Below are 13,350 nucleotides of genomic sequence, written 5' to 3'. Positions count from 1 at the left end.
GTATGTATATCATGCTGGAGAGTACACAGTCATAGAATCATTGAATCATTCAGGTTGGAAATGCTCTACAAGGTCACCCAGTAGAGCCCCAACCCACCCCACCATGCCTACTGACTATGTCCCCAAGTGCCACATCTCTTGATCTCCTCCAGGAAAGGGGACTCCCCCACCCCCCTTAAAACACTTGTTTTAAGGAATGTTCTCCATTCTTTAGGGCTATTATTTTTCTCAGTATTTTCTCATTAAAAGTACCACTTTAATTATGTTTTCACATGGTTGTTGCTGGTATCAGTGCTGATACATAGGCCTACATAGCACTTTCTGCAGTGAAACCCAATTTTCAATTGCTCCAAATTTTTTACAACCATCAGTTGTTTGTGATGAAACTTTTCATGCTGAGTATCTTTCCTAAGCTGATTTTATTTTATTTTTTTTAAATTATTTATTTATTTCTTGGCATTGCTTTGATTGAAAACAGTTCTTCATTCTCTGAGAATGAGGTTGGGTAAGAATGTTCCTTAACCAATGCTGAATTCTTACGTCTGTTTTATTGAGGAGTTGAAAGCCTTCATGCCTTGGAATGGGCTTTTTGGGATTTCAGGGCGGGCTTAGGAGAGTAAACCCATGGATGAAGTTGTACCATTTGCCATCCCTGTTAAAACTGACTAAATCTGGCTATGCTGCAAGGTTCTGTGTTGCTGTACGTATGCATTAAGCAGGAACTTGTGTAAAAGCTGGCAGCAGAATAGTCTGAGCATGGAGTTTGGATGAAGTGTGCCACAGGGTTTGGGATGCAGCACCTGGTGAGGGCTGAGCCTGTTCCAGTAGAAGCTCAGCGGGATGTTCCCTTCAGTTCTTCATCTGGATGCCATAATGTGAAGCAGGAGAATGAACTCCTTCCTGGGGACCTTGTCCTCTGTGGTGAAGCAGACAGTGCAGAGCAGAAGTTTGGAGGAGTGAAATGTGGCCTGGCAGGGGAGCAGCACATCTTTGATGGCTTTTCTCTCCTAGCTCTTGCTCCTCTGTTTTGTTTGGGATAAGAAACAGGAGTTCCAGATCTTTATCTGACATATGTGCAACTGACTGGGAAAAGGGCAAGCAGGCATTCATTTCAAGGAGCAAGCAGGGATTGGAGGGGTTAGAGAGGGTGGAATAGAGGGGATAATGAAAACTATGAATGGGAATGAAAGTGCATCCTCACAAAGCTGGGATGAGCAGGGCCAGTTCTTGTGGGAAATAATATTAGGTAATTTGTGATATCCTAATTAATAAATTGTATCCAAGAAGTCCAAGAATCCCTGAAATAAAGATTGTCAGCCAAAAGGACAATTTGAGTGTTCTTGTTTTAGTACCATCTAAGACAGGAAAAAATGATGCCTCTAAGTGCTGCTATCATCTGCATAAACAATAGAAGTGAAGTGAAGCACAGCATGGACAACTCTAATTCTTGCAGTTTCCTAATATTGTGAACATGTGTGTCACCATAGGAGCTCGTGTGCAATTTGGGGTTTGTGATTGCAACAGATCATCACTGCGGTAGGAGAGTGAGAAGTGTTGCAGCTTTTGTCATTGCTTGTTGCAGTAACAAAGCATCATGTTTTTTTCAGGTGAAGACTTAAGTTGTGTTTAAAGTCCAGCAAAGCACATTTGCTTGGAAAACAGCAAATTAACTATAGGAGAAGGCCTTGTGCCCGGAGAGAATATATGTGTATGCAGGGTGTGGTCTGTCAAACCTCACTGCTGCTAGGTGGGCTTTAAGAAGTGTTCTCCCATCTCTTGTCAAGCATTGAATCAAGATACGCTTGGATTTGTGATAACAAATGCCTGCAGTGCTGTGAGTGCACAGCAAACCAAAATAATTTGAGGACAAGGTTATCAGGGTAAATGCAGAGGATTCAGCAGTAAGCTAGGAGCTATTTTAAAACGTTTGGCTGCAGCTCTCCTGTAAAGAGCAGTCAAAGCTGCAGACATGTCTGGCAGTCAGCAGCTCCACGTGTTCTTATGGTTCATGCTTTGTTGTACCAAGATCATTACTTGAAAATGCCGCTAGGTTTAGTGCTATTCTTGTTGAATTAAAATGCCTCCTCTCTGAGCATGTAGACACCTTAAAACCATTTCCCCAGCAATGCTGTGCATCTGGCTTTAGATCCATTGTGGGTAGGGGGTAGGAATGAATGTGAAATTACAGGATCAGATATCATTGTCACTACAATTTTTCTCTCTGAAAAAATGGATGGTGTAGTTCTGAAAGCTCAGTGTTATTTTGCCTGCCTTCTCCCTTAATTGTATTTTAAGCACATGTGTAGGATTGGAGGAGGATTTTTAGCTTTTATTTTTTCCATTTTATAGATGAAGAATTTGAAAAGAAAATAAAAAGATTGTATGATCCTATGGAAATATTTATGTCTGGGACTATGAGGCCATCTGAGCTGGCTGCCCAGGCAAGTTGTGCCATCTCCATCCCCATAAGTTTCCAAGGCTCCATTGGATGAATCCCTGAGCAGCATGGTGTGACCCCACTGCCCCTGCCTGGAGCAGGAGCTGAGCCAAGGGCCTCCCGATATCCCTTCCAGCCCATGGTCTTTTGCTCTGAAAAACAGTCTTCCTTTCTGCTCAGCTTTTAAAGCTCTTTTTTGTCCTCTGAATGTGGTTTCCTTGAGGCACCAGCTTTGTCCTCCTGGCATTTGTTTCACTGGATTTATCTTGATTGCTTTGTTGTCACAACCAATGCTGCAAATAAACCCTGCTTGAATTTTGCCAGGATATTTTTTGAGTGCATTCCTGCGCTTGTTCCTGTCCCCAGTTTTGTATGATTATGTTGACAGAAATGTTCATTGCGTTGCCAGTGGGATTGCATACATTCATGGTGCTCCCTCCTGCTCTGACCAAACCACAACAACGAAGCACGAGGGCTGGGCAGAAGCCAGATGAGATTTCTATTTAAAATAGAATCAACCAACAACTTCTTTTCAGCGTCTCACTGTAGGACTCTGTTGTTGGCTCGGGCTCTGCTGTCCCGAGGCTGATATCTGATTGAGTCAGACAGTTGTAAAATTGAATCCAGTGCTGGGTGGATTGCTGTTTTTCCCACATTTCTCATACATTTTCCTCCCTCACACCCTTTTCTAGCTTGCACTCGGTTTCCCATCTTTCAGATACGTTATAATACCACGGTATTGTTTTCTCCTATGGTACCCTAAAGCCTTAATCTTCTCTTTTGCAGTCACAGTGCAGCTTCAGGAATACAGGACAGTTTTCAAATTGGCAGCAGAAATACCTGTCCATTGCAGAAGTGTTACCTGGGTCTGGAGGAGCTGGTGCAGTTGCTCCTATCCATGAGCTGAGCAGTGAGTGGGACTCTAACATCCTCCTCTCTGTTCTGAGAGTTTCATTCTGCTATTGCTGTAAAACATCTAGGACTCAAAAGAAATCAGACCTGTGGCTCCTAGGTCAGCAAAGTTAATGAAAAGACATGAAGATTTCCTCCCTTGTTCACTTTTTATAGAGTCTGGAGTTTTTGAGTGTTTTGTTTGAAGTGAATCAGTGATTTATTGCATTGATTTCCAACTTTATTTAGCAAATTTTCAGCCTTTTGACTCAGAAATGTGGTGTATGATTTATTTGTTGGTTGCCAAAGGTGTCTGCTAGTTTGGGTAGGTCACCTGAATGATAGGATCACTGAGACTGAAAGAGACCACTGAGATCACTTAGGATGTTGGAGAGGTCATGCAGAAGGGCTGGAGGTGGGGTTAATCACAGAAAGCAAAGTAGGAAAAACTGAAAGAAATGAAAGAAAACCCTTTGTGTATGGTTTAGCTAGGCAAGAAAAGAGGCAGGTGACTGCCCCTTTTGTTTAAGGCAGAAAACACTGAACTGGGAAATAAATGTTTTATGGTATTACATACAAGCATCCACTTATAGAAATAAAGAGGTGAGGTTGAACCAAGGAGTGATTAGGAGGAGCACTGGGGGAAAGAATTTAACACCGAGGCTTATTAGATTATGGAACACTCTTCCCAAAGGATGTGGTTCAAGCTCCATTACTTGTCCCTTAAAATTAGGCTGGATAGAATAACAGAATGTATTGAGGGAACACTTGAGCATTGGTGGGGAATGAACACAGTTACCCAATCCATCTACTCATTTCTCTTGCTTCCGTGATTCATTTCCTGAAAAACTGGCTTCCAGAATGTGCTAATGACATCACAGCTTCAGACTCCATGGACACGTTTGTGCTTCTGGGTAACCATGCAGCTTTCAGAGGGAGTTTACTGGGAGACTGAGCAAGTCGGGGCTCTGTGCTGGTGTCACTGGGATGCATCCTGAACCACCACCATGCACACAGAGCTGGGCTGTGTTGTTGGAGGGTGGTGGTCAGAAGTATGGCAGCAGAAGAATTTCTGTTTCAGAAATCACCGCCTACTGCTTTTCTTGGCAGCCAAGGGTAAGAAAGGCTTGTCTCCTCAGAAGCCAGTCGTATTGATTCTGTTACAGTGATTTGATGGGAGGAGAATAACTTACAGCGTTCCCTTAAAGTGCAGTGTAATTAGGTCCGCTTCTTCAGTCTGGGCTTTTTGGTTATGTACATGCCAGAGTCTCTGTTCCTTGTGAGCTTAATCTTGCTTAGGAATGGAATACTTTGTCTGCAAGCTCATTAACCATATAAAAATAATTCCTTGTTTCTTTTCTTTCATCTTTGTACTTCCTTACTGTTCTGAGTCCAAAAACTTGTAATGGGACTTCTTTAAAAGCAGTATAGTTGTGATTCTGGTGGTCATTCAGTATACTTAGTGCTCCTCACAATTAGCTCATGAAGACCAATCTGTTTGAAGGTGTGATCCTAAAACACAGAACAACTTTGACTTGGGATATAATATGAATTCCATCTTCAAGCTGAAGTTGCCTCACTGCTCCAGCCTCTCCCATCTGATTCCATGGATCGCTTTTTCCTCTCCCATTCGTTATTACATAACATCCCCGTGGCAACTTGAGAGATGGCTTACATGGAAAAGTAATCGGAGGAAAAGTATTGATGTATTTTTAGTTTTCTTCTAGCACAATGTAGCAGCTGGAAACCAGGAGGAGAGCCAGCACAGTGTGAGCTGCCAGCTCTCCGTGGGCCACCAGAAAGTGTTCATCTCACCACAGTGTGAGAAGCATTGGATTGACTTGAGAAATGTGACACATCATAAGCATTAAAAAGAAAGAAAAAAAACTTCTCAAGTTCCCAGAGCTGCTGCTTGGTCATAATAGGAGTTAAGTCTTAACGGTAATGGTTTTGGATAGCGCTTGATTTGCTGGTTGTGAAAGAAGCACGTGATGCTATCAAACAGGAGTAGAGAAAACCACTTGTGCTTTAGTTCTGTGTAATTTAGTGCTCTCCTTTGTTGTAACGTTGAACAATTAATTTTCTGTATGCTGACAGTTCCATAAATGGAGAAGCAAAGCACAGAGCTAGCTTAATTTGCAGATTCCTTAAAACACGGGGTTAGTGAGAACCACAGAATGACTTGGGTTGGAAGTCCTCGGTTCCAACCTCCCACCAGAGCAGGTTGCCCAGAGTCTCATCCAACCCCAGCCTGGCCTTGAGCACCTCCAGGGATGGGGCATCCAGTTGTGTTCCACCTATTTGAGTAGGGACAGCTGTGAACCTCACCCATTTCTCTTTGCTTTTGCCTACCAGAGACCAGAGTGTTAGGCTGAGGTTTCTGCCTCATTCTGCCTACATTAAATAATGGTCTGGTGAAAGACAGTTCCCTTTAGATGAATGTGTCCTTGCTTCATTTTGCCATTAATGTTGTTCCGCAGGCTGTCAAACTCAATTACAACTCTGGGGTTGTTTTCATGGCTCTCAACAGTGTTTCTCTGCATCCTAGAGCAGACTTTGGATTCTCTATTGCAAAGAAATGTACTTTGCTCTTAAAGTGAATTTTGTTTATTTTAGTTCGAACAGATGGAAATATCTACAGCTGAATGATGTGAAATGATATTAGACAGCTTTGAAGGTAGGAGATGATTTTAGGATTTTGGAAGAGGTCAGCATTCCAATCTTGTTGCTCTAGCAAGTAATTTAGTGAAAACTTGGTGGCATCTGAAATAGTGGACCACTAGTGTTTGCTGCACTTGCTGTGTCTTATGCAGAATAGTATGGGTAGGGAAAGCAGTTGTGGTGTGCAGTTGTGTGGAACAGAAGGGAAAATGGATCTGCTCATTCTAGTTTCAAAGCAAGAAACAACATGTTCCCTCTCCAAGTTCCATTGTTTTTTTGTTTTTTGTTTGTGTTTTTTTCCCCAGACATAATTGGCAGAATGTTTATATTGCTTTAATTGATTAATAATAATAATAATTTGATGGTGTGATTCCCTGTGGAAATGAGTAAGCAAAGCTGTATTAGAGAATAGCAATTAAAAATCGATATTTTGCAGCTAACAGGACATTGTATAGATGAGAAGTGCCCTAACTGCAGAACTGTTGAAGAGTGTATTAAGATTGTTAACTTCATCAGGACTGTAACTGACACAAGAAGGGCTGGTTTTGGTAGCATGGAGTTTTGTTAGTGCTTGCAGAGCTCCAGAAGCAGGTTGGACCATCGTGCTGTGGTGGTAGGTCTGCACCCTGTCATCCTTTTCACAGTACAGTTGTAATGCTGAGAATTGTGGCTTATCTTGGCCTGTGAGAACATAGAGAATAAAATGCAAAACACTGGCTGTGACGTGTCTCTTCCCAACACTTTGTTTAGCACAGCAATGCGGTGGTCATGAACAAAAGCATTAATTTCCTTACTATCAGTGGGGACACCAACCAACACATGGCACCCAGTTTGATGTTGCATTTTGGAGCTGAAATGAATGTTATGCACACAATAGCATGGGACTGATTTTTCTGGAGGAATGCCCTTGCCAGCAAGAGGCAGAACTCCAAGAGGTCACTCGGGTTGTGTATCAATGTGCAAATTCCTCATGGACATAATCAGCTCATTCTCTGTGATGGGAGACTCAAGCTACTGATCAGTACTTGGACCAACTCTCTATATACCTAAATGCTGAAGAAAGGTGTAGGAATGTCAGAGGTGGAGTCCCCATCCCTGGAGGTGTCCCATAACCATGGAGATGTGGCATGTGGTCAGTGGGCATGGTGGGGTGGGTTGGCGTTGGACTTGGGGAGCTTAAAGTTCTTCACCATCCTTAATGATTCTACAACCCTATGACCTGGAAAGCTAGCTTGATGGTCAGTGACTTTATTCCGATTTGAGAGCAGTGGATCACAAACACAATGATAAGTTATTAAAGTAACATGAAATTTTTGTTATGGAGGTTCTAATCATCGCTCTTTTTTATTGCAAGAAGACCTTCAAGCTACTCAACACTGGATGTCATCGGTTCCTTTGCCTTTGATGTGGCGCTAATTGCCTTGTCACAGTGCTGATGAAGGGAGTGTTGGTTTATTACAAAACCTGACTGTATGATTATGTTTGAAGAAAAATCTGGTTTGACTTCCAAAACTTTGTAGGGCTGGGAATGTGTTAGATTCCAGTAATTGACAACACCATGTGTATGTTTTGCATTCTGATAGCTTGCAGGTTTGGGTCCTATGCAACACAAATCTGTCAGATTAGAATACTGAACTAAATTAGAAAACTAAACCTCCTTAATCTTTCTTTCCTTAAGAAACTGTGTTATTATTAACTTTGACTTCGGACATGAATTAAAAAATAAGAATTTTGAAGTTGAGTTTCTTCTTACTGTGCTGTATAATTAAAGATTTTGGCCTTAAAGATTTTGGCTCTGTCTATTTGATGAAATGATCAGAATCTGCCTTAGATTTCCAGGGTACACTCAAAGCCACTCAGCGCTCAGCAGGCATTAAGGGACGAGGATGCTTATCTATATAAAGAGGAGAGCATTCTAACAGTTAGAAAGCAAATAACAGAGCTGCTGTGGGATGATCAGTTCAAGTTGCTGTTGATGATGGTTTTTGACCCCAAGAAGTTTATTATTTGCTGTTACGTTGTCTACCCACAACTAATGAGCAGCAGTGATATTATCTACTGGACTGTGGATGTTGAAGCAGCATTGGCATTTGTTACCTTGCTTTGCCTAAAATACACCAAGGTTATCAAAATTAGAATACAGAATAAAAACACTGCAGCACGGAGCACGTCTGTTTATTCAAGCAGCCATGTGCAAGCTCCTTATTCTCTCTCAATACATTAGCATTACAAGGGATACTACATGAATCCTTCAGCCAGTATCTGCTCTGTGTTTCATGTTCACCCTTTATTTCCTTTCTGTGTGCTTTTTTCTTATCTCCCTATGGCTTAATTTTCTCTTGTTTCTCATGAAATTCTCATTTTTAGAAATCATGTCTTCATACATGTGCAGAGGCGAATTGCTTTTCTCCTTTTCCACGTCCCTGTGTGTTAGAAAATTCCCTTCTCTCCAAAGGAGCATTCTTCATTAAAATAAGAGCATGCATTCTGTTGTCTAACTGGATTCTGTTTTTTCTCTGCAGCTGGCCTGTGGGCAGTCTTCACCTTGGGCGGAGTGGGGAGTAAGGCAACACCACAGCTGGAGCAGTGCTCCCCATTGGCTAACCAAAGCCTGCTGCTGCTGCTGGTCCTGGCCAACCTGACTGATGCTCCAGACACCCCGAACCCCTACAGGCAGGCAATTATGTCATTCAAGAACACACAAGGTTTGTATCTGATGGGACAAGGTGAAATGATTAAAAAGGGGGAAGAGTTAGACTGGAAATAAGGAAGGAATTCTTTACAGGAAGGGCAGGGAGGTGCTGGTTGCCTGGAGGGGTGGTGATGCCCCATTCCTGGAAACAGTGGAAAGGGCTTTGAGCACCTGCTGGAGCTGCAGGTGGACAGACTGTCCCTGTGCACTGCAGAGAGTAGGACCTGATGGCCTGTAAGGGTCCCTTCCAACTCAAACCATTCTGTGATTCACTGATCCTGTGATCTGTTCTTATTTCTAAGCATGAACTGATGAAAATGAAGCTTTTTGGAGACTCTCTTTCCAAAACCTGTTTTCTCTCCATCAAGCCCATGTAATAGGACACCTTCCTCTGGGAATTGTGATGAGCAATGGGCTCCATGGTGCTGAAACTCATGGAAGGGACAGAGGAAGAGAGTACTTTTTCCTTCAGACTTGATGAATTCAAGAAAGCTTCATAATTTTAGTAGACATAAATAAAGCTGTCTTCCAAGTAAACTGGTTATCCAAGAGACTGCAGGAGTTCTCTGAAGATTTATAGCGCTTGGAGAAATCCTGGTTAGCTGGCATCATGTCCCTTAGAGCTGTGATGAGCTATTGCATTGCTAATTGTGTCATTCTTTGTTGAAAGTAGCGTGAAAACCCCTTTTTTCTTTAGATGTGAATGTTTATAGAATGACATTGTTTCCATTAAACTTGTTTCCACTAGCAGTATTCATATAATTGAGCTTAAATTTGGTTCTTGAGAACACTGAGTGGGACTGGAAAAAGGAGAATGGCATAAAAAAAGTCTAGTTATGGTCATAATGATTCATAGGATGCGATTTTAATGTGAAAACTGGCTTTTAGCAGTGTTGAGAATGTTGTAGAAAACTTTGCCAAGTGTTTGCACTGGAAAGCAAGGGGTGGTGGGGCAGCCACACTGCAGTGGGTGTAATGTTGGTGATCAACCTCTGAAGGTACAGAAATGCATCCTAAAAACCTGCTCTGTCCACCAGTGAGTGTGCAGCAGTAGTGTTGTTGTCACACTTATAGCACAGCTTCCCTAAGTTAATGCGTTTTTAATAAGCAATGAACAATTCAGAAATCTGTAGTTTGTTGTTGTGGGAACTGAGGAATTTTAGTTAAACTCTTCAAGCTTGGACATCTTGTTTATAGAAGCAGGGCAGTTTTTAAGTCCAGACTTGTAGGATACTTGAGTATTTCAATTGCTGTTGTTCCCAGGGTATCCACAAAATTACTGCAGTTTTTCCATATGGTGAGCTTGTTGATGTGCTCAGTAAGGATAGCCCTTGTGTCCAGTTGCCAAGACACAGAAATAAGTAATTCAGCTCCCAAAGGCAATCTCATCCGCCTCCATGTGTCCACCACGGATGCTGCCTGTTTGGAATGGTTCTTTGGGCAGAACTGGGCAGTTTCCGTAGAGGTTTTTGAGAGTTGAGAAATGTTCTTCTGCTTCAGTGGAACAAGCTCTGCACTCTCAGAGGTGTTTTGTGAAACAGGTGAGGGCACAGTCTGACATGGGGAGGCTGAGCAAGGATGAGAAGCGGGCACTTGGCATGCTGTGCACTGACTGTCGTGCTTGCTTCTTCCATTTCCTCTGGAAATTCCTAGAGTTTAGAGACGTGTGTCGGAAGATTTTGTTGAAGCTGGTAAAACTTCAGGAGAAAAGGTTCTCTGAGCAGAAATCTGTTCTGTTCTCACTTTCATCTCTGCCATAACTCATATTGTGAGCATGCATAAAGTGCTGCTAGTCTGGGTTGTTAAGTGTATGGAAGGAGGCTTCATCAGCACCATGTAAGGTTGTAAGACTCGTGGATGCTTTTGGTTACCTCCTTTTTGTGGTGCCCGCATACAATACTCCATCCAGAGGTTTAAAAAATTAAAAGCTATCCAGATGGCCAATGTATTTGCTAAGGATTATTTTGTATTTTCCTGTTTCAGACAGCAGCGCTTTCTCGTCATCACATCCCCACGTTTTCCAGATTAATTTTAACAGCTTGTACACGGCTTTGTGTGAGCAGCAGAAGTCTGATCAAGCAACCCTTCTGCTCTACATGCTTCTGCACCAGAATGGCAACGTACGGACATACGTGTTGGCACGGACAGACATAGAGAACCTTGTAAGTACTGTTCTGCACACCCTGAGGTCCCATCACCAACCATGTCCCTTAGTGCCAGTTCTATACCACATCACACTACCTGCAAGGATGGGGACTGCACTTCTCTCTGAGCAGCCTGCTCACACCACTGGCAGATCATATTGTGTTAACTTGCTTTTCAGATGTTCAGGACAAAAATTGCATGAATTTATCATGTGTATATGTGGATAATAGTTAGCAAAATGAACTGTGACATGTTTGACGGGCCAGATGGCTCGCACGATTAACCTAAAGCTGAAACTCCTCAAGGAATACCTAGCAGACTTTATGGAAGTGCAACTTCTTAGCTGCTTCAATAGGATTGTGCTTCACAGCTGATGTAACAGACACCTGGTGCAGTTCTTGTAGGTTATAAATTAGCTGATGCTTCCTGGTGCACTTAGTAATGTCACAAACCACTTCAACAAATCTTACTTATTAAAAAGCATTCCTCTAATAAGATAATGGCTGTCTGGGGGAATAGGTAACAGAATAGAGAACCTTTTCCATTACAGTATTTGAAGTCCTGCCAGATAATTGTATCCTGTGCCTGTTTGATGGCAGATATGGAATGGGTTTGGGCTGAGTCCAAGTTCTGCCACTAAAATCAGAGTTGTTAGAGGCTGCTATTGGTAAACTCAGGACAGGATGGTTGATATTGAATTGATGATTTGAAACTGAACTCCTCTGTAGTGTGCTGCACATTGTTTAGGTGTGACTTCAGTCACTTTGTATAAATCCTGTGAAGAATATTTGGTGTCCTGTGCTATTGGTATGTGGTATGATGGGTTTCACAGTGGCTAAGCTTATCAGTTTATTGTTAGAGAAACAAAGTTTAGGTGTAAGCACTGTTTTATATTTGATATATTTTAAAGCTTCAAGAAGATACATGAGATCCATGCATTACAACAGCTGGGATGCAGGGACGCAGACTCTCTGCCATGTGGGATGTCATCGTATGTTATCAGCTTTGTTTCCTTCCCATCTCCAAAAATGAGAAAACCACAGAAATATCCATCAATTTTAAACACTTCTCAGTGTTGTCATCTCTGCTAGAAAGCATTACTGTAATGTGAACAATGTCCATGGTTTTTAGTACCAAAATATGAGGCTGATTGCTCTGTCTCAAGATATCCTGTCCTTCATTTATTTAACCCTTGGTTCATCCTGGTGCTTTTACTTGTCATTGCTAATACACTGCTGACATCTTCTTGTGATCTTCTTGTTTTCATTGGGCTTGTATGTAGGGATGAGCTGCAGCAGGCAGCGAAGAAGAGCAGTCTCAGCTGCTTTATAGGATGTGCTGAGCCAGGCACAAAGAGGGATGGGAGCGAGGAGTTAATGGACAGCAAATCTATGGTCTCCCAGTTACAACCCTCATTTTGTAAATTAGACGAAGGGGCAGGAGTGCGGGGCTGCTTCCGTATATGGCTACGGTAAGGCTCCTTGCTGCCACACTCCATGAAATAATCACAGGCTATTGGAAGATGGAGAGAGTGCACAGAAACAGTTTTTTGCTTAAAAAAAACAACCCCACACACCCAGACACAAACCAGCAGAACTGTGAGGGCTTGCTGTGGGGTACTCAGAAAGAGAGCTGTGCTGTGTTAGCCAGAAAGCTGTCTGAGCACTGTGTGGATGCATCAGTGTCTTTACAGGGAAAATGTTGTCCAGGAAGGACTCAGCCTGCTGGGAGGCACGGTAAGGACGAAGCCTGGAAGGTGAATCCCACAGCATAGAAAGATGGGAGGAAAACAAACTAATTCAGAGGTGAAAGTTGCTGACAAAGCAGTGATCCCCTTGAGCCAAGGTTGGATGACTTCTTGGAGGACCATGGTGTTATCAGGCACAAACCAGTGGGTGAAGTGCACAGGGCTGTGATACGAGAGATCCGGTCAGTGTTCAGCTGAACTCTCATCTAAATTTGAGGGATCTGGGGGTTTGTGCTGTTGCACTTCCTTCAATGCCTCACAGTGTGTGATGTCTTTCTCCTCTTTTTCTTTGTACAATTCTTTCTGGGCTTGGCACTGAGGAAGCATCACTAACAGATGTTCTCTGGCATTTCCTAGGATTTTTAAGATATGTTTGCATTTCTGAAACATCAGTTTAATTTGTAAGTTGAGTCAGTTGTTTCTAACTGGTATAGTAAATTGTTTCAGCTTGTTTCTTGACTGCCATGTGAATCTGCCTCTGTCATTTTTGTGAAAATACCTTTGTTTTCTCTCTATCTTGTGCAATGTATCTTCTTTCCTCTTGTAGTCTGTTTGGTAGAATGTAATAGAACATTTGTGTGTCTTCCATAACTTATAGCATGTCAGTGCACATAATTCCATGAAATACTTGCTATTAGAGATGTTTGTGTCTGGAAATCACCCACATTGTTAAAAGTATTTGCAAAGATTCTCCAGGAAATGGTGACACTGATGAAATAGGGGGCAATTAGCTCATTTCTTCATAAGCAGAGTAGCATGGTTTGTGGATGGGAGAAT

The 13,350-nt window shown here is 42.3% G+C and overlaps 1 protein-coding gene across 15 annotated transcripts in view; it reads left to right on the top strand.

Moving 5' to 3' along the window:
- Positions 1-13,350, top strand: part of DYM (dymeclin) — a 121,880-nt gene that overhangs the window by 42,323 nt on the left and 66,207 nt on the right. For all 15 annotated transcript variants that reach the window (XR_014939514.1, XR_014939515.1, XM_085529306.1 and 12 more), the window contains 2 exons: positions 8,512-8,694; positions 10,665-10,843. Coding sequence is in view for 13 of the 15 variants with exons in the window: in XM_085529306.1 (XP_085385432.1) it covers positions 8,512-8,694; positions 10,665-10,843 (362 nt within the window). In the remaining 2 variants the exon portion in view is untranslated. The remainder of the gene's footprint in view (positions 1-8,511; positions 8,695-10,664; positions 10,844-13,350) is intronic.

The sequence above is a fragment of the Coturnix japonica genome, chromosome Z (genome assembly GCF_054131305.1).
Source record: "Coturnix japonica strain WE chromosome Z, WE-NBRP24, whole genome shotgun sequence".
Taxonomy (NCBI): domain Eukaryota; kingdom Metazoa; phylum Chordata; class Aves; order Galliformes; family Phasianidae; genus Coturnix; species Coturnix japonica.
Note: the sequence above shows the minus strand (reverse complement) of the source record. Positions and strands in the feature narration are given on the sequence as shown.